This window comes from Peromyscus californicus, unplaced genomic scaffold, assembly GCF_007827085.1.
Source record: "Peromyscus californicus insignis strain IS unplaced genomic scaffold, ASM782708v3 Scaffold_6__1_contigs__length_162567912, whole genome shotgun sequence".
In the NCBI taxonomy this organism is placed as follows: domain Eukaryota; kingdom Metazoa; phylum Chordata; class Mammalia; order Rodentia; family Cricetidae; genus Peromyscus; species Peromyscus californicus.
Window position 1 is genome coordinate 2,515,962 of NW_026294584.1, and position 19,843 is coordinate 2,535,804.

Sequence of the window (19,843 nt, forward strand, 5' to 3'; positions counted from 1 at the left end):
AGTGAGTTCCAAGATAGCCAGGGTTCAGAGAGTAACCCTGTCTCAAAATAAATAAGTAAAAATAAAAATAACTCACCACAGATGAGAAGTCTAACTAGTCTTACCAATTCTCAAGCACTAAAAAGTATTTTTTTCTATAAATGTACCCCAGTTCTATATTTCCAAAATCCTCACACTTTACCTTCTTCTTTACCTGCTATCATTTCACTGTTCATTAAAATCACCAGTTCTTGACTGATCTGAAGATGGTCAAATGGTAGTGGGAAATGCATTAAATGCTTCTTTCACTTTAAAAACACTTGGTCCAAGCTGCTGGTATACAGTTCAGTGGTAGAGTGCTTGTCTAGCATTCAAAAACCCAGTACTCAGTACCACCACCAAAACAAAACAAAAACCTTACTACACAACACCCTCACTATGGGTGAAAAACCATAGGATTCAGTATATTGAGATTCTTGACAATGTTTTGAATGCTGATAAAAGTTTGAGAACTGATAATGTATTATCTAATTCTCCAAATATATAGCCAACTAAAAAGAAACACTTCAAACCCCACCAGCAAAACTGTCAAAAGTTAGGACACATGTGACCTAAATATGAACTATTTTGATGACAGCTGGACTTTTCGGGCCTACTGAGGACCTACATGAGAGACAGTGAGGCGATACACGCACAACAGCAGCCAGGACAAGCAGAGCAAGAGTTACCGGTGGCTAAGAAGTGCTGTGCATTAGTCCTTCAGATGACAGCACTCCAGAATGTCGTTCTGACTAATATCACACCACAGGGAACAGTCATCTGGAAGCACTTATGAATTTTGAAATCTTTTATTTTTGTAAGGTGTCAACAAGTTACTCGAACGCAGGAAGTCGTCAAAGCCCCTGGGGCTCAATTGTATGTCATGTAGCGGGGAGTAGCGCTGAATTTGGCGTAAGACTTGATGACCTTATTCACGGCTTCCAAGAAATCCTTCTCTGTAGCAATTTTTCGCCGTGCTCGGATTGCAAACATGCCAGCTTCTGTGCAAACGCTTCTAATCTCCGCTCCTGTCCAACAAGGAGAAAACAGAATGGTTTAATTACAGCCGCCAAAAGCCTGACTGGCAGATGAACAAGACCGGCACTTACCAGTGCTGTTTGGACACAGTCGGGCTAACAGCTCAAACCTAATGTCTCTTTCAACACTCATTGAGCGAGCATGAATCTTAAAGATATGAGTCCGACCCTAAAAATGAAGGAATTTACATATATTAAAGTGAAAATATATCACAAAAAGACAAAATTTCAAGAATATTTTTTTCTAAAATGAACTTTCTTTTCTACCTCTAGATCAGGTAAGCTAAACTCAATCTTTCTGTCCAATCTCCCTGGCCTCATCAGTGCTGGATCCAGAGTATCAGGTCGGTTAGTGGCCATCAGGACTTTGATGTTGCCTCGAGGATCAAAACCATCCAGCTGGTTGATCAGTTCCAACATTGTTCTCTGCACTTCGTTGTCGCCCCCGGCACCATCATCAAACCGAGCCCCTGAGAAGACAACAGAGAATCATCCCATGCCCATTTAGAGCAGCTCTACTCAGGACCTGAAAACAGAAGGCTCACAGCCTCCCATGCAGCAAAGTACACACTCTACTCTGAAGTTATAAAATGAACTAAAAAGCAAAATATACCAAAACAAAACAAAATGAAATCACACAAAAAAATAGGGAGTCTATTTTGTGCTGGCCAACTACTCCTAGGCTGGGGCCAGCCCTAGAGTGTAGTTGATATACCCAGAGACACTCCATTGGAGAATGGTGATTCCTCCTTTCCCAGTAGGTAGCAATTGCAAATAGCTTCTTGGTTAGGGATGAGATTTTTGCATCCATTTCCCTTCTCAGTGCTGGAATTTTGACTAAATTGAACCTGGGCAAATCTTTGATTTAGAAAGAATTCACCATAAGTTTACTTAATAGTTTTCTTTAAAGTATCTTTGAAGTTACTCCTTCAGGACATTTTGTTTTGCAAACTAATCAAGAACTCTTCTGTAGGGAGTGGAGGGACGCTGGCCCACTCAAACATGTAGCTCTGGCAAGCCTTGCCCTTTCCTCCCATTCATTCTGCCTTGCTAAAACCTTAGATTACATTCCTGAAGCTAGCCACCAGGTCTATTCCCTTATTTGGCCACTTCCTCCTCCTGAAGCTGACTACTAAGGTCCAGCTATCAAAGTACTGAAGTCCAGCAACCAATCAAAAGCCCCCTTTGGCTCACCTAATTAACATGCACAATCAAAAGTAAACACTTGATCCTAACCCAGGGTTTCCCCTTTACGTGTATAAACCGTAATTTGTCTATGTGCCACGTCTGTCTCCTCTCCACCCAGAGGCAGTCCTCTGTTCCTCCAGGACAAATACCCCTGCCCCTTTTCCCTTGTTCCCTTTTCCCCCTCTATCTCCTTTACCACTGCATCCTAGCCCATTCTAACACAGAGCTCCCCTTTTCCTCTTAAAATTGCACCTGCAAGGTCATTTGCTGCTGTTTTCTGAGTCAGAAAGCAGCCACTTTAATTTTTCTTCCTGCTTAATAAAGGATCTCTGTGAAAACAGGTGCTTGGGTGTGGTTTGTGCCTAACCTGGGGTCCTGGAGGAAGCCCTCACTGTGTGTGGGGCCCCTTCAGGGAGAGTTTCAAGATGGCAGCTATTACCTTGGCTAGAGTCTCCGGGTACTAACAATCTGGAGAAAGCTGGAAAAAAGCTGTCCAAAGAGTATTAGGAGAATAGAGACGGCTCAGCAATTAAGAGTACTTGCTGTTCTTACAGAAGACCCCAGCTCCATTCCCCAAATCCTGCAGACTGCTCACAACTTCCTGACTCCAGCTCTCAAGCATCTGACAAACTCTTCTGACCTCTGCAGGAATGGTCACACACGCACACATGCACCTATGAATGGCATACATGTACTCAAGACATACACATTTTTTAAATAAAGAAAAATGGGCTGGAAAGATGACTCAGGGGCTAAGAGCATAAACTGCTCTTGCAGAAGACCCTCTGAGTCAGTTTCCTAGCATCCACAGCTCACAGTCACAACTGCCTATAACCCCAGCTCCAGAGCAATATGACAGCTTCTTCTGGTGTCAGGCCTCTGCAGACACTGTACTCACACATGCACATATCCACAGACATTATCAGACATTCTAAACAACTAGAAAAAAAGTCATACCCAGGGCAGCAACAGCACTAGCAGCTTCCTCAGCACTGGGTGTTCAGCACTGGGCAACTGAGAAAGTAAGACACCATTTGAAAAAGGCTTCTGCTATGTTGGTGGCTTGGCAGCCCAAGAGCCCCTATGAACCACACTTTTGGGAAACTCAGCAAGTGACGCAAAACCAAATGCTGAAACCTGGCCAAAAGAATACTGCTAGCCTGTGGAGACTAAACTTTGAATCAGATCTGTGCAGCATTCAACAAGCTCAAAACCTGGTACACAGTGGAGTGTGGCCTCAGACTGGAGCACTGGGAATTGCACAAGGGTGGGGCTAGCATTTGTGCTGAGAAACCCTGAAGGAAGGCACAGAGATGTTTTGGGCATCTGAGACTCCATCTGTTGAAGTCCCACCCAAAGACTGGAACAGCATCTGTGGATCTAGTATCTATCTAAAAAGGAAAGACTAGAGCTGCCTCATATCACAGAGGAGCTCCTAAAGCTAAGACAAGCACACTGAGACTCTGAGTCCAGTTTTCATGCCCTATATCCCGTGTGCATCGGACTCACTCTAAGAGTAGAAACACTAGATCAGAGATGTGAGCATGACTATGTTCGTATTCTCTATCCCTATATTTCCTCTACATGCACGCCTCCTTATTCAATCCCCAATGTCAATTAAGCAAGCCAGCTTAGCTGTTCTTGCCTATATATTCCTTGCCCTAATCACTCTTTTCTTTTGCATTTTTTTTCCATTTTCTATTCCCAAAGTACGTAACTTGCCCTGGTTTGCAGAGGCTCTGGGGCCTAAGAGATGGACCAGTTCTTGCATTATCTGTTAACCCAGCTTTACCGCAATAGTAACTGGAAGATATACTGATGATGATGAACTAAAAAGGAAACTTTCCATGATAAAAGCAATCTTAAAGAATTTATGACCACTAACTCAGTTCCACAGAGGATAATGAAAAAAATGTTTGTAGACTAAAAAGAACAAGTACATCTGTGAAGCCACAAGAAAAAACAAGCAATGCTAGGACAGTAGTTCTCAAATGAGTGTTGAGAAACCATCAAACACTACAAAAGCAGCAAAAATGACAGGAATCAATACACATCTTCAACACTATCTTTGTGGGCTCAAGCAGTCCTAGTCTGTGGAGTGAGGTTCCAAGTCAGCCAGGGATACACAGTGAGACCCTGTCTCAAAGCGCGTGCACACACGCACGCACGCACGCACACAAATCAAGACCCAAGGGTCAGGGAATGGTTCAGCTGGTAAAGTGCCTGCTATGCAGTTGTGAGGACCCACGTGCCCCTTGGCACACACGCAAAACTGGGGCACAGAAGTGTACACCTGTAATCCCAGCGCTGGGGAGGCGGACAGGAGGGTCCTTGGAGTTTATCTGCCAGCCAGTCTAGCCAAATTGGTGAGCTCTGACACAGTGAGAGGCCCTATCTCCACAGATAAGGTGGAAAGACACCGAAGAAAACAATGCCACCCTCTGGTCTGCACACACATGGGCACACACGTGCATGTGCATCCTTAAACACTAATTCCTCAGTCAAAAGTCAGGGTAGAGGACTGGATTAAAACAGCATCCGAGTTAACCTAGTGAATGTTGACACTTTGGGTCTGAGTGAAGCTGAAAAAAAAAAAGAAAAACAAACAAACAAACAAACAAAAAAATCCAGGATCCATCTGTTTGTTGCTTCTCCAGTGACAGGATAAACGGATGGAAAGGTGCTCCAAAAAAATAAATAAAATTAGGAACAGCGGGTGTCACTGAAGGCCAATAACTGAAAAGTGAACCTTCTGAGATGAAAAAGCTTCTGTATGGCAAAGTAACAGTTAACTGAATGAAGAGACAGTCTACACACCTGACAGAGAATTAATGTGTAGAAAACACAAAGAACTCAAACCACTAACTAGAAAATCAAAGAAAAAAAAGCCCAATCAATAAATGTGTTAATGAATTGAGTATAAGTGACAGTTCTTAAGAAATACAAATGATCAATAAGCATACGAAAGTGTTCAACTTTACTAGTCATACAGACACACAGACCAAAACTGCGATGCGGGGGCGGGGAGACTGGAGAGATGGCTCAGTGGTTAAGAGCATTTGTTCTCTTACAGAAGACCTGGGTTCAGATCCCACACCCTCTTCTGAGCTCCACAAGCACTGGGCACACATGTGGTACACATACATGTATATGGGCAAAGCATCCACACACAGTAAAAACAAAAACAAAACCCCTACATTGAGAACCTCCCTTCTCCCAGTCACAATGCCATTCACTAAGAAAACAAACTATAGGACAGCAAGATGGTTCAGTGGGTAAAGGTGATTTTGCCAAGCGCCTTGACCTGTGTTCGATACCCAGAACCCACACAGAAAAAGAGAAAACTGACTCTGGCAAGTTACCCTTAGACTTCCACGTGTGTGATGTGGCACACAGACAGACACAGACAGACAGACACTAAATTGGTTGAGGAAAAGAAAGAAATAATCAAGTAACAGTTTCTGAAGGATGTGAACAAAAAGAATCCCTTATACACTGATGGTGGGAGTGTAAACTAGTTTACTCACTATGAAAATTTCTTAAAAAAAAAAACAAAAAACACCCTAACAATGCATCTTCCGTATGACCCAGCTATACCACTCCTGGATATTCACCCAGAGGACTGCAGACATATCACAGACACACCTGCACTCAATGTTCATTGCAGCATCAGTCACACTTAAGGAACCAACTTAGAGATGTCCACCAACAGAGAAGTTAACAGAGGAAACACCATGTATGTACATGGTGGAGCACCATGTTGTCAGCTGGAAGAGAAGTTACTGGAGACAGTGGCAGGCATCTGCAGCTCCTAAGGATTAGTATTCTAAAGCCACAGTCAACATCCCAGGACAGTTCAACGTTTTCACAGTCTTACCAAAAAACAAGCAAGGCAGGAATTATCATTCGTTTTGCGGAGTTCAGTAAACTGAGGCTTCAGAGTTAGTTAAAATAAATAGAGTAGGTCACAGGGCTAACACTATATTATATCAAATCTGGGAAGCCAATATTATTATTTTATGTAAAGAAAGATAAACTGCTATCATTTCTGTTACATTCCAGTGCCTTCTTCACAGTAAGGGATGATGTATCATTTCAACCTACGAGTTGTTCAGAGTATGGACATTTATGCCCACAATGAAATGAACCAGCACAAACACAAGCTATCAATGCTATGTAGTATTTTTTTCCTTCATAGCCATACTGTTGCTTAAATCTGCGGCTCTGATGTACCAGAGCTGCAACTTGGAGTTAAAATTTTGTAGAAGATTAACACGTCAGAACTCTACTACAAATCACTTTAAGTTTCTATGAAACTCAATCCTACACTGATTCTTTAAAATATCATTCAGGGATGGTGAGACGGCTCAGGGGGCAAAGGTGCCTGCTACCAAGTCTGACAACCTGAACTGGATCCCTGGGGCCCCCATGGTAGGAGAGAAGTGACCCTATAGGTTGTCCTTTGACTACATGCACACTACATGTGGTGGTTTGAATGAAAATGGCCCCATAAGCTCATAGGAACTGTCACTTTAGGAGGTGTGGCCTTGTTGGAGGAAGTGTGTCACTGGGAGCGAGCTTTGAGGTCTCAGATGCTTAAGTCCGGTCAGTGTGTCTCAATTCTCTTCCTGCTGCCTGCCAATCCAGATGTAGAACTCTCAGCTCCTTCTCCAGCACCACGTCTGCCTGTGTGTTGCCACACTTCCCGCCATGACAACAATGGACTAAACCTCTGAACTGTAAGCCAGCCCCAAATAAATGTTTTCCTTTATAAGAGTTGCTATAGTCATGATGTCTCTTCACAGCAATAGAAACCCTAAGACACTATAGCACTCTCACTGTACATATGCACACTCACACACACATATAATAAAAACTAACTAAATCAGTAAAATTTATCATTCATACCTCCAATGGCATCAATTTCATCAAAGAAAATAAGGCAGGCTTTTTTTGTTCTTGCCATTTCAAAAAGCTCACGAACCATTCGAGCCCCCTAATGAGAAAATTTGATTCATTATTACAGAGTTGATTTTAAAGTCTTTTAAAGTACAATAAATAAACAAACTACACTGCACAGCTTTCAACACTTTTTCTAACAGTATTCTCAACCATTATCACCTAAGCTTTTTTAAAAAGGTTGAAGTTTGAGCCAGGCAGTGGTGGTGCATACCTCTAATCCCAGCACTTGGGAGGCAGGGGCAGGTAGATCTCTGAGTTTGAGGCCAGCCTGGTCTACAGAGAGTTCCAGGATAGCCAGAGATTCACAGAGAAACTCTATCTCAAAAAAATAAATAAATAAATAAATAAAATAAAACAAACAAAAAATACTGAAGTTTGCTACCTATATTATCAAATTAATCTTGTTAGCCTCAATACAGTATTCTATAATTTTCATGATTCTCTAGCTATTCAAAAGCACTAAGGTTAAGACTAGAAGCAATCAAGTTAACATTCTTAAGTGAAGTAAGATAAGCAAAACTTGAAGAAATAAAAGTATTTGATCTGTCAGTTGGAATTAATGATCACTGAATTTGATTACGTTTTGATCAAAATATTAAAATTAAAATACTAAGTCATATAGCCCTTTTGATAATCCTTAAGTATACTAAACAGTATGTCTTAGATATAATATATACAACCCTAGACTTTAACCTAAATGCATGTATTTAGCTAAATATTTGCTAGTATGTATAGATACCTATGCCCACACATAAGGACAATCCATGCTTCCTATTTTTCATTAGAGATAAAATTTCATTTACCTAGGACTTCTGGGGTTTTTAACCCACACACCAAAACTGCACTAAATGCCATTCTTCTGGGGAGGAAACATGTTGATCAGAATTTTAAACGGTAGCTCATTTGGAATTTTTTTTTTTAAAGATTTATGTATTTATTATGTATACAGTGTTCTGTTTGCATGTATGCCTGCATGCCAGAAGAGGGAGCCAGATCTTCCTACAGATGGTTGTGACCCACCATGTGGGTGCTGGGAATTGAACTCAGGACCTCTGGAAGAACAGCCAGTGTTCTTAACCTCTGAGCCATCTCTCCAGCCCTGGAATTGTTTTTTAATCTTATGCATATATCACAAATCTCTCACAGAGCGATGATGCTTTAATGTTGACAAATTCACTTTACCTCACCGACGTATTTCTGCACGAGCTCAGACCCAATAACTCGGATGAAGCAAGCGTCAGTCCTGTTGGCAACTGCCCTGGCACAGAGGGTCTTGCCTGTGCCCGGGGGACCAAACAGCAGCACACCCTTCGGAGGCTCAATCCCAAGGTTAACAAATCTCTCTGGCTGTGACAAAGACACAAATTTTACACTTACAACTTCGGCATAACAAAAATATAAAATGATATAAAAATAATATTTTCACTTTAAAAATCAATTATCTGATATTGTGTGTTCCGTTATCCTCCAAGGTTTAACTGTTTTCTCTTGATGTCACTGGAACAACTATTTTTTTTTTTTTGGTTTTTCGAGACAGGGTTTCTCTGTGTAGCTTTGCGCCTTTTCCTGGAACTCACTTGGTAGCCCAGGCTGGCCTCGAACTCACAGAGATCCGCCTGGCTCTGCCTCCCGAGTGCTGGGATTAAAGGCGTGCGCCACCACCGCCCGGCCTATTTTTTTCTACAATAACAGTAATATTTTTAACAGACTAATTTCCTTTATCAATCTAAATAGCAGTTCTGTCTTTTAAATACATCTGGCTACTCAATTCTTCTTGTTTGCTCTCTTCTGAAATTCAACCATCTTTCCATACATCCACCCTATCACAAGTTTTCACTAAGAAAAATAAACCATTCAAAAGCTATGTAATACACACGCAATGCTAGTGCTCACTGCACAGTAGCTTGTGACAACTTTACACAAAGGAGACATTCAGCCACTTACATGGAGTAGAGGGGTTTCAACTACCTCTCGCAATTTCTCAATCTGTTCCTTACAGCCACCAACATCACTGTATGTGACGTCAGGTTTTTCTTCCACCTAAGAAAGAATAGACAACATACTCATAGGCTTTTGAGTGGCAACCATATCCTCCACAGGAGACTTAATACCACAAAAACCATTCTGTAACAAGAATGCTCATAAAACGGGAGTTAAAACTGTTTACTACATGTTAGGACATTAATTAATTCCAGTGTCCTAGAACTATTTGTTGAGCTACATTTGACATTAATAGGTGACAAATACTGATAAAGACTTTCCAAATATTTTTTTAATTTCTGGTAACTTTTTGGTGCATAACCTACATTAGCTGTTTAAAAGCTTCCAACTTTTTTGGAATAGATGCAATCATTGTTGTTTTTGGGTTTTGTTTGTTTTTATGAGATAGGCTTTCACCCTGTAGCCCAGGCTAGCCTCAAACTCATTCTGTAGCCCAGGCTGGATTTAATTCATAGCAATCCTTCTGCCTAAGCCTCCAAATGCTGGGATTACAGCTATGAGCCACTATGCCTGGCTGGCAATTATATTAAAGCATGTCAATCCCATTACCCCCCCCCCCCCCCCCCCCCCCCCCCGAGTTTCTTACCTGCATCATGGTAACTGTTGGGTCAATCTTAGGAGGTAGTGGAATGTGAATTTGGTATTTATTTCTGTCCACGCTAAGGAAGTAAAAATAAAAACAAAAACAGAATAGATGTTCTTTAAGTTTTCAGAGAACTCTTTCTGGCTAGTATTTATCTTTAAAATCACATTATAAGTAAGCAAAAGAGATACAGTCCCAGAGTTAGGAAGAGAAAAAAGTTGTGAAGAGTAAGTTATTATGTACTCTACAGACATTAACTATTCTCAAGCAAGTACTCCTCCACCTTAGCCGCACGCCTTTAATTAGGACACGTAAAGCCATGCATCGGGAGTGGGAAGGCTACGCTGGTGTGAAGTCAGGAAGCTCACAGAGAAGGAAAGACCGAGTCTTACTAACCACCTCTCACACTCCATGGCATTCTGTTTACTCCTTCACTACAAAGCCACAGCATGAACTCACCCAACTCTCATCCCTTCTTCAATGTCAGTAGGTGCCACCTGATCACTGAGATCCACCACAAACTTGGCAAACTGCTTCACATTGATGATGTATTTGGGGTCCTCTGAATCAGCATTGATTATCTTCGTACACCTAGCACAGCAAAGGGCTTCATGAGAGTACGGAACCCAAGTCACCAACAGTGAGCTCAATAAGTGGGCCACTGCTCAAGACCCCTCTGCGCTCACCCCAAGGGTCCACTCAACCTTAGCTGAGCCATAGAATTTTCAGATGATCCCTTCCCCAGAAAGACCAAACCCAAGAGTGTCATTAGTGGTTCCCAAGTGTGACCCTCATTCCCTTTATTATCAGGGACATCTTTTCATCTTAGGTGACTTTCCTTTTCATTTTCCCTGTAAGAATATAGCTGTGTGTCTTATTTCAAATTCAGTAACTTATATGTTTTCATTTTTTCCTGGGTTCACATTTTAAATCCATTTTTTGTTGTTATTTTTAATTTGAAAGTATTCACTCTCTGAGAGATCTGGTTAAAGTTAATATATAATACCACATGTGTCAAAGTATCCAATAAAGAAAACAGAAAATAGCAGGCTGGGGATTTAGCTCAGTGGTGGAGCGCTTGCCTAGCAAGCGCAAGGCCCTGGGTTCGGTCCTCAGCTCTGAACAAAATTTAAAAAAAATAAAATAAAATAGAAAATAGAATATATAATTCATATTAAGCAGCTATTGCATAGCAACAAATACAGAGAAATACACAACAGCCCTCAGAGTGTGCATGTAGGCTGATGGTATGAGTGTTTTGTGTTTGCAGCATATGTAACAAGATTGTCTTCTGTTGCCAGCCTAGGTCTAAGGGAGAATTAAATGCATTATTACTTTAGCTGACAGACCTGTTGCTCTACAGACACAGAGGTAGATTTTGGTCTTTTAATTGGGGGAGGGGGGTGGACGACAAGGTGGATTTGTACATTTTTTTGTTTGTTTGTTTAAGACATGGTCTTGATATGTAGCTGAGGCTGGCATCAAACGTGGCGAGCCCCTGATGCAGCCTCCCGAGTGCTGGGGTTATAGGTGTGGACCTATAACCTACAGGTGACCACCATGTCTGGCTAGTCAGTCCACGGTTTAAAAAGTAGGCTGAGCCGGGCGGTGGTGGCACACGCCTTTAATCCCAGCACTCGGGAGGCAGAGCCAGGCAGATCTCTGTGAGTTCGCGGCCAGCCTGGGCTACCAAGTGAGTTCCAGGAAAGGCGCAAAGCTACACAGAGAAACCCTGTCTCGAAAAACCAAAAAAAAAAAAAAAAAAAAAAAAGTAGGCTGAGTATGTTTTCCCACACCTGTAATCCCACACTTGGGAGGCAGAGGCAGCAGGATCACTACAAGTTTGAGACCAGCCTAGGCTGCAGAGTAAGGAAGATCCTAACAGAGTAAGTAAGACTTTTCTTCAAGAATGGCTAAATAAGGTTTACATCTGTGAATTGAACACATTTTCTCTAAAAATTAAAAGGAAGCCAAGAGGTATATGTATACTAAAAGCAATACAAAATTTCCTAACAATCTTTGATTGGTGTGTAAAATGAATGAAAATATTTTAATAAAAAAAAATTCCAAACAAGGTAGTTATGTCTTTAATAACCCCTCAAGGAGCTGGTAAGAAGGCTCGGCAGGTAAAGGGCTTGCCACCAAACCTGATGTCTTGAGTCTGCTCCCTGGAATCCACATGGCAAAGGAGAGGACTCCCTAAAGTTGTCTTCTGACCCCCACACCCATCCTGTACACATGGGAGTGCTCACACTTTTTTAAGACCTCCAGATTTACTTCTTTGCATGCAGACAGACATGAGGATACACATAAGAGGATAAGAAGGGTCACTGGAGCACGAGAACTGGAGCTTTCATAATGTGTTCTGTACTTTCTGAGTGTTCTTCATAAATACAGCACAGAATTTTAGCCCCAGATATTTGTAGAAAGCTTTATTTATGAAATGTGAAACAAACAAACAAATTTATACTGTATTAGACCCCAAACTCTAAAATGTCTTGGAAACAAAGTCCCACAGAGCACTGAGCGTACCTTGCCACCTGGAGCGGCTGTTCACTCTGAAGTGTCTGTTTGTCTGCGGCCAGGTCCCAGAGGGCTGGTGGTGCCAGGCCAGTGTCAGACTCTTTGATACCTACAGAGAGGAAGGTGGTAAAACTCAGCAAAATGTAGTGCATCACTCTAAAACTAACCTTCTCAACCCTAGCATGACTGGCATTCTATATTGAATATCCCCGCTTCCAAGGACTGTCCTGTACATTTTGTAGAATGCTTAGCAGTATCCCCTCCTAGATACTACACATCACCAGTAATATACCTTTCTGCATATCACAGGGATCAAGTTGCCTTCAGGCATGGCCTAATGCCTTCAGACAGAACCATTACCCTACAACCCCCACCCAAAACCACTACCCTAAAGCAACAAAACCAAAAATGTAATGACTACTTGACATTTTGTTTTTGTTTTTTGTATTACAGACTTCACTATTTAAATTCCCAAGTGCCAAAAAACCAGGCAATAGCCATAATGGGTAAAATCATGTTTTTATTCTATATAAAATTTTGATATATTAGAGTGTATTGAACTAGGCTTTGACCAGCAGAAATATTACTTGTGCAAAAGATGATGTTACTTAATTGCATAAGGATTGAACACATTTGTAAAAAAGGGTGTTCAATGAAGTCAAATTTCTTAAGAGTTTTTAAAAAAAATCTGTAACTGATGATTTTACTTCAAAATTTATTTCAAATTTGCATTTAAAAAAATTTAGCACAGGGCTAGAGAGATAGCTCAGCGGTTAAGAGCACTGAATGCTCTTCCAGAGGACCCAGGTTCAATTCCCAGCACCCACATGGCAGCTCACAACTGTCTGTAACTCCAGTTCCAGGGTACCCAACACCCTCACACAGACATACATACACTAATGCACATTAAAAAAAAAAAATTAGCGCAATCAACAATTCATTTAAAGGAAGTAGGATAATAAATACACACCAGTATAGCACAATCAACAATTCTTTTAAAGAAAGGAAGTAGAGATAATACATACCAGTAAGCTCATTAATTTTCTTGAGAAGTTGTTGAATGTCATCCTCAACCTGCTTGATTTGCCTGGAGTAAGTACTCTGCCCCTGGGTGAGAAAGGTCAGTTTAATTAGAGCACCTAAATATAAACAACTCACTCTAACTAGCCTTAACTGTATCAGAGCCTGGGAGTAAGAACAGGAGGGGGAACATTTGCAGACACTTTCCTAAGGCAGTTCTGCACTTTCTGACCTGTAGTTGATCTGCACCAGGCTGGCCTCACACGGCAATCCTGAGTGCTGAGAGAGAGGCATGAGCTACCACACCGCCTATTTCCATGCACTTAAAATTTCCATTTCTGGGCTGGAGAGATAGCTCAGAGGTTAAGAGCACTGACTGCTCTTCCAGAGGTCTTGAGTTCAATTCCCAGCAACCACATGGTATCTCACAACCATCTGTAATGAGATCTGGCACCCTCTCCTGTATACATTTAAAAAAAAAAATCCATTCAAATCTAATTTTGTCACATACATTTTAAATACAGTAAATATTTACATAAGTCATTTCAAATATCTTTCAATATAATGCCTTCACTATTAGAGGTTGTATAAAGATCAGGAGTTAGTTTAAGCACGCTGCATACAGACTCTCTGTTGTCATCTAAACAGAAACTTTGGGCAGCTAACTCTTCTCAATTAGTGTGAACTCTCAGACACTTCCTTCTAATCAGTTTAGAAAGACAAAACAATTTTTGTTTAAACACAAAACATCTACTGGTAGCCATTTAAAAGACTTACGTAAGTTTTCAGTAAGGCAATATCCCCCTCATCCAGAGCTAAAACAAAACAGAAACGATACATGACGTGAGGTTCAACAAGAGGAGGCAGCTGGTCAACTTTCTGTTCAAATCAAAGTGTTCTAACCGAGTTCCAAAAACTGAGTAAAAATGGGGACAAGGAATGAATTATAGTATTACATAGTCAATTACTACTTTATATACTTTATGTACTGCACATATAAAACATACCCATTATGGCTCTTAGTTAAGTAATCATGCTATATTCATACAATGAAATACAAGGCAGCCAGTTAGGATGGCGGTACACACCTTTAATCCAAGCACTTGGGAGGTGGAGGCAGGTGGATATCTGAGTTCAAGGCCAGCCTGGTTTAGGGTTCCAGGACAGCCAGGGTGGTTACACAGAGAAACCCAAAGAAATAAACAAAAAAGAAATGCAAAGCAGTAATTAAAATGGTAAGTTCATGTAGAAAGATACTCAAGTATTAAGTCAATAGGCAGGTTAAAAACATTGAATATGCATATAATTTGTCTTTATACAGAAAATCTTTTTAAAATATATAACAAGGTGTCTTAGATGGTGATTACCTAAATGTTATCAGGTATTATAAATGGTTTATAGTCTATCTGTAAATGATACATAGTCTATACTTCTTTAATGGTACATTGTGTATTATGAATTGGCCTAGTAACTAAAATTTAACTATGATTCTCAAGTTAATAGTCATGCGCAGAGAGATCCCTCTTGCCTTGAGGCTCTCACACAGAGTTGATGTGACAGGTAGGAGAAAATGTAGTATAGTGTAAGAAGCTCAGCCACCAGTCTGACAGAAATGAATTCTAATTCTGAAATCTGTTAGTGGGATAGCCTCAGGCAAGTAACATCACTTCTGAACTCTTTTCACTTATGTAAATAAAGAATAAATATCTACTAGATCAGTCATTTCTAGAATATAACATTAGAATCTATGTAAGATATACGTGTGTGTGTGTGTGTGTGTGTGTGTGTGTGTGTGTGTGTGTGTTAGAGTGTAAGAGAATTTTTCCTTCTACAAGTAATGGTTCAGTATTTGTTAATTCACCATTTGCAAGGACTTTACAGAATATTTTTTCTATGAATATCAAAACTCAACTGCAGGGGCTGACAAGATGTCTCAGGGTTTAAGAGCACTGAGGTTGGATTCCCAGCACCAACATGACAACTCATGACCATCTGTAACTCCAGTTCCAGGGCATCTAACACTGTCTCTGGCCTCTGCAAGTACCAGGCACACATGTATTACATATATATACATGCAAGCAAAACACCCATAAACAAATAACTTTTTAAATCAACTGTACATATTTTAAAGAAGTTTTTTTTTTCAACCTAGAAAGACAATTTCCACAGGGAAGGATAGCCTCTTTTTTACCTATGCAAGGATACTTAGTTAACAACCAACTAGAGCAGTCTTGGTGAGGAAGTGTTCTTGCTGAGGGTAAGAGAGCTTGAGTAGTGGAGCTTTAGGTACTACTGGTAAGGCAGTCCATGCACACTAGGATGAGTTCCTAAGGACCACAGCACACCTTAACATTAAAAAACTGTACCTTACCCATGGTGGCACACATCTTTAATCCCAGCACTAGGAGGTAGAGGCAGGAAGAATTTCTGTGAGTTTGAGGCCAGCCGGGTCTACATATTAAGCTCCAGGCCAGCTAGAGCTACATGATGAAACTCTGCCTCAAAAAAAGTAAAAACAAAACAAAACAAAAACCCCACAAAACTGTACCTTAGGAAGAACTGGCTTAGCAACAAAGTAGAGTACATCAGAGGTCCCAAGACTCTCACAATGGTGCAAACCATAACACTAAGTTGGGGCTAGCATGTAAGAGGTCGGAGGTTTAATCCCCAGCACTGCACAAAACAAAGGAAAAAGAAAGAAAATCCAGGGTTAGAAAAGCCTGGAGAATAAGAATCTGCAGCACAGGGCAGCAGACTAAATTTGACGAGAACCTCAGTGCACAGAAATATCCAGAGACTAGTCCCGCCTCAATCTCCTAAGCATCGGGTATATGTACAGCTCTCCCTGTGAAGTTAGCAGAACAGGCTGGACTGCTACCCTTTGGAAGCCTGCTTACAAGCTGGCCTTTGGCTGCTGTCTGAAAACTTGGATTTGGGGAGAGTTCTGATCATTCCAGTTCACTAGGCCAAACTATTTGCACAAATAAACAGTTCACGCAGAATACCAACTTTCCTTCTGAGAGTCTGGAATTTGGTGCCTATCTATCCAACCCCCAGTTAAAAAAAAACAAACAAAAAACTGGGCACTGGTACTAAGTTTCCAACAATCTGCCCTGACTGGTAATTATTTTAATCATGCCATGGTATCTTCTTGTTGAGACAAACAGGAGCATTTATGCAATTCTTATTCCTGTTCCCTGGATGTTATCTCATGTCCTCTGTCCCTTTTGCAGATTTTGTCACAATAAAGTCAGTCACAGCTATAACTAAGTCCCATGACATGTCCTATAAACTTCAGAATCTAATGGCAGTCTAAGAATCCTCAACACACCAGCACATCCTAATGTGGCAATCCAGAAGGCAGAGAAATTAGACAGCAGAGTTTTAGTGCCAAAAAGAAGTCAAAACAATTACCAGTCTTTCCAGTCTTGGCTGCCACTGAGAGCAGCAGCTATGGGCCTCACCAAAGGCCACAGGTGTCTGTGCCTCACTAAACACACTAAGTTCTCTGAAGACATGATCCAGGAGGTGTGTGGCTTTACGAACTACTGTTCCTCGGGGTCTCAAGAACAAATGGAGCTCAAGTTCATCAAGAAGGGGAATGTACCAAGAGGAAGCAGTGAGGAGCAGAGCAACCTACTAGTGGCCATGAGAAAAGCGGCTGACAAGGACCGACCCTACCCCGCTTGCCACCTCCCACAATAAACCTTTATAAACTGGAGAGAGAGAGAAAAAGGTTAACTGAGAATTGTATTTGAGAAGAGACAGTTCAAGATGTGAATGGATGAAATCACCAGGAAGAAAATTTTAGAGAAACTATTACAGGACCCAAATGAAGGAAAAAGAAACAGCAAAGAGGAAGGAAAATAAGCAATGAAGTTCACTTAGAGAAGTTTAATAAGGCCCAGGGTTACCTGGGAAAGCATTGGACAGTCAGGACAACAGACCAAAGAGTCGCTGTATGAGAAACAGTGATTACGTATAAATGTACTGTATACTACGGATATACTATTTCATCCTACAAGTACAATTATTTCCAAACTACACTGAGGCCAATTAGTAAGAACTAACACCAACATTTAAATCTAGCTCCTCCTAATACCAAGCTTATCTTTTCAGGTGTTTAGGCAATAAAAGGAGAAAGAAAGAAAGGAATGAAGGGAGGGGAGGAAAAAATGAACAAGAAAAGGAGTTGTAAATTGAAAAGGGAGAATAGATTGCCTCAACCATATGTTTTTTGTTTGTTTTTTATTTTTTGAGACAAAGTTTCCCTATGTAGCCTTGGCTGTCCTTGAACTCACAGAGATCCACCTTTCTCTGCCTCCCAAGTGCTGGGATTAAAGTCGTGCACCACCACTTTCTGGCCTCAACTGTATGTTTTTAAGACAAAGTAGGTATTAGTATATTTACAGGAACCAAAGGAGAAAATTCTGTACAAACACAACAGGAGCAGTAACAAAGTCCCAGAGGAGAAAGGGAGAACTAAGACCAGGAACAGAGATGAGGTTGGGTTTGAAACTGTCACCGAGTCCTGCAGGCAGAGCTGAATGAAGGATAACACAGACGAGAACTCCTCGGGGGAGGAGAGGAAAGTCATCATCGAGGAACACAGGAACCACACTGTGGGCTTGAAACACAGACCACTCTGGCCAGCAAAGTGGGGTCCACAGTCACAAGACAATAACCAGCAGGAAGTTCAGTGACTGAAAGCTTGAAGTCATATCATCAACAAGGTTAAACTGGCTTGAACAATGTTGACAGCCTATGTGCAGAAAAAGACACAAACAATGAAGTTCCCAGAATTTAAAAAGGAAGAGCAAAAGTCTAATGGGAAATCTGCCATTTTAGACATGAAAATGGAGTCTACTAGTCATCACCTTTGGAGACTCAGATGGGGATTAAAGTCACCAGAATGGAGGAGATCCCAGGGCATCACAACTGCTGATGACACTCAAAATGATGCCACAGAACCAAGCCAGGGGCCAAAAAACAATGGAGTTTAAAACTGCAGCAACCTCCAGGACAGACTTAAATAAAATAAGGTCATGTATCTGTCAGGTTACCTTAGGAAAATCATTTAATTTCTCTAGCATTAATTCCATCATCTAACTCAGAGAATTTTACCTTCACAGTGTTTCTGTAAAGATCATATAAGATACACACTTTAGTCATACTTGAGCTCCAAAATAATCTTATCAACACTTACCTCTGAAACTTTCAATGGTGTAAACACTTTAAGGAGAGTGGCAGATTGAGTGAAGATTAAAAAGAAAAAAAAAAGAGTATACATAGTATTTACGCCCAGAAGAGGCATAAATGGAGAAGGAGAAGTTGAGATTGTAAGAAAGAGTCAGACACCACAACATTGAAAAATAGTTATTTTTAAGATTAAAAAAGTTGAAAATAAAGCATGAAGACGAGACTAGAAAAAAAATAGATCTCTAAATGCAAGATGCTGATCTACATCAAGATACATTATGATAGATACACACACACACACACACACACACACACACACACCCCTGCATACACACAGTCGTGCTTCTGCGTGTATTAAAAATGCCCAGAAAGAAACGTAAAATGGCTGGAATCAGCACTGGTTAGGATCTGCGGACAAGAATGCGAGACCTGATCTCTGCCGACTCCAGTTTTAAACCGTCGCTGCCACACCTGGGGAGGAGAGGATGGGGCCGGGAGGAAGAACTCAATCCCCGCCAGGCTGGCCACCTTTTGAAGGCCTGCAAGGCCACACTGGGTTTGGAACGTCAATGCCTGACAAAATATTCGGTTAAAAAAATAAATAAAACACCTGATTTAAAAAATCGGTCAGCAAGAGAAGGATCCAGAGCTTGTAGTGAGTAAGGGAGACAGAAGGCAGGCAGTGACTGCGGCCCAGGCCTGTCACCACTCCGGTCCAAGGCGGACGGAGCACCGAGGCGGCGGATTCCGCGCCTCTGCGGTGCCTGCGCTGGTTCCCCCGGCGGGGAGCGCGAGCCCGTGTCCTCTCACCTCGGATGGGCTTGTCGTCCTTCTCATCCTCTTTGGTTTTCCGCTGGTCCGCACCTAAGTAATCAGGCATTTTCGGGGTCGCAAGTGCCTCAGTGTCTTAGTGATTACACAGCACCTTCCTCGCTTCCGGCGGGGTCTTCCCTTTCTCTTCCCCACCGGAAGTAGAACAGCGCTCTGGCGCTCATTTACAGTGCGCCTCCGGGCTGAAGAGCCTGGCTCTGTGTTGTGCGCAGGCGCAGACTTCATCCTATCCCTCGCCAGGTCTGGTTTTTTTTATGTACCGGAACAGCAACTTCCCAAGACTAACCCTGGCTCAGTTGATGAAGTTAAATCTTGATTTAGGCATTAGTAATACACGCCGTCAGGGGTAACTTATTAAATCTCTAAATTTTAATTTCCCCTTTACCTCACAAGATTGGGGAGGTACTAAATAACAGCGTTTGTAAAATGGCTGGCATTTTAGACACAGTTAATTGGTGACCAGATCTACAAATAGAACGAA

General features: G+C 41.5%; 1 protein-coding gene and 1 non-coding gene across 2 annotated transcripts; one reads left to right on the plus strand and one right to left on the minus strand.

The window, feature by feature from the left end:
- Window positions 1–804: 804 nt before the first annotated feature.
- Window positions 805–19,523, minus strand: Psmc2 (proteasome 26S subunit, ATPase 2). The gene is made up of 12 exons (XM_052720267.1): window positions 19,342–19,523; window positions 14,110–14,147; window positions 13,338–13,419; window positions 12,322–12,421; window positions 10,249–10,380; window positions 9,793–9,865; window positions 9,150–9,245; window positions 8,388–8,552; window positions 7,152–7,239; window positions 1,323–1,525; window positions 1,128–1,224; window positions 805–1,046 (listed from the first exon to the last, which is right to left on the minus strand). The coding sequence occupies exons 1-12, from the start codon at window positions 19,409–19,411 to the stop codon at window positions 889–891; spliced, it is 1,302 nt and encodes a 433-aa protein (XP_052576227.1). The 5' UTR covers window positions 19,412–19,523; the 3' UTR covers window positions 805–888.
- Window positions 4,770–4,823, plus strand: LOC128100209 (small nucleolar RNA SNORD56). Its single transcript, XR_008214723.1, has one exon. It is a non-coding gene; the product is annotated as a small nucleolar RNA SNORD56 (small nucleolar RNA).
- Window positions 19,524–19,843: the final 320 nt, after the last annotated feature.

What these genes read in the sequence shown, in the direction of transcription:
- Psmc2 (XM_052720267.1), bottom strand. Translation starts at nt 19,411, where the DNA reads ATGCCTGATTACTTAGGTGCGGACCAGCGGAAAACCAAAGAGGATGAG. An exon ending in GAAAATTAATGAGCTTACTG is followed by an intron (nt 12,422 to 13,337) that starts GTATGTATTATC and finishes TCCTCTCTGTAG; the next exon opens with GTATCAAAGAGTCTGACACT. An exon ending in TGCAGAAATACGTCGGTGAG is followed by an intron (nt 7,240 to 8,387) that starts GTAAAGTGAATT and finishes TTTTCTCATTAG; the next exon opens with GGGGCTCGAATGGTTCGTGA.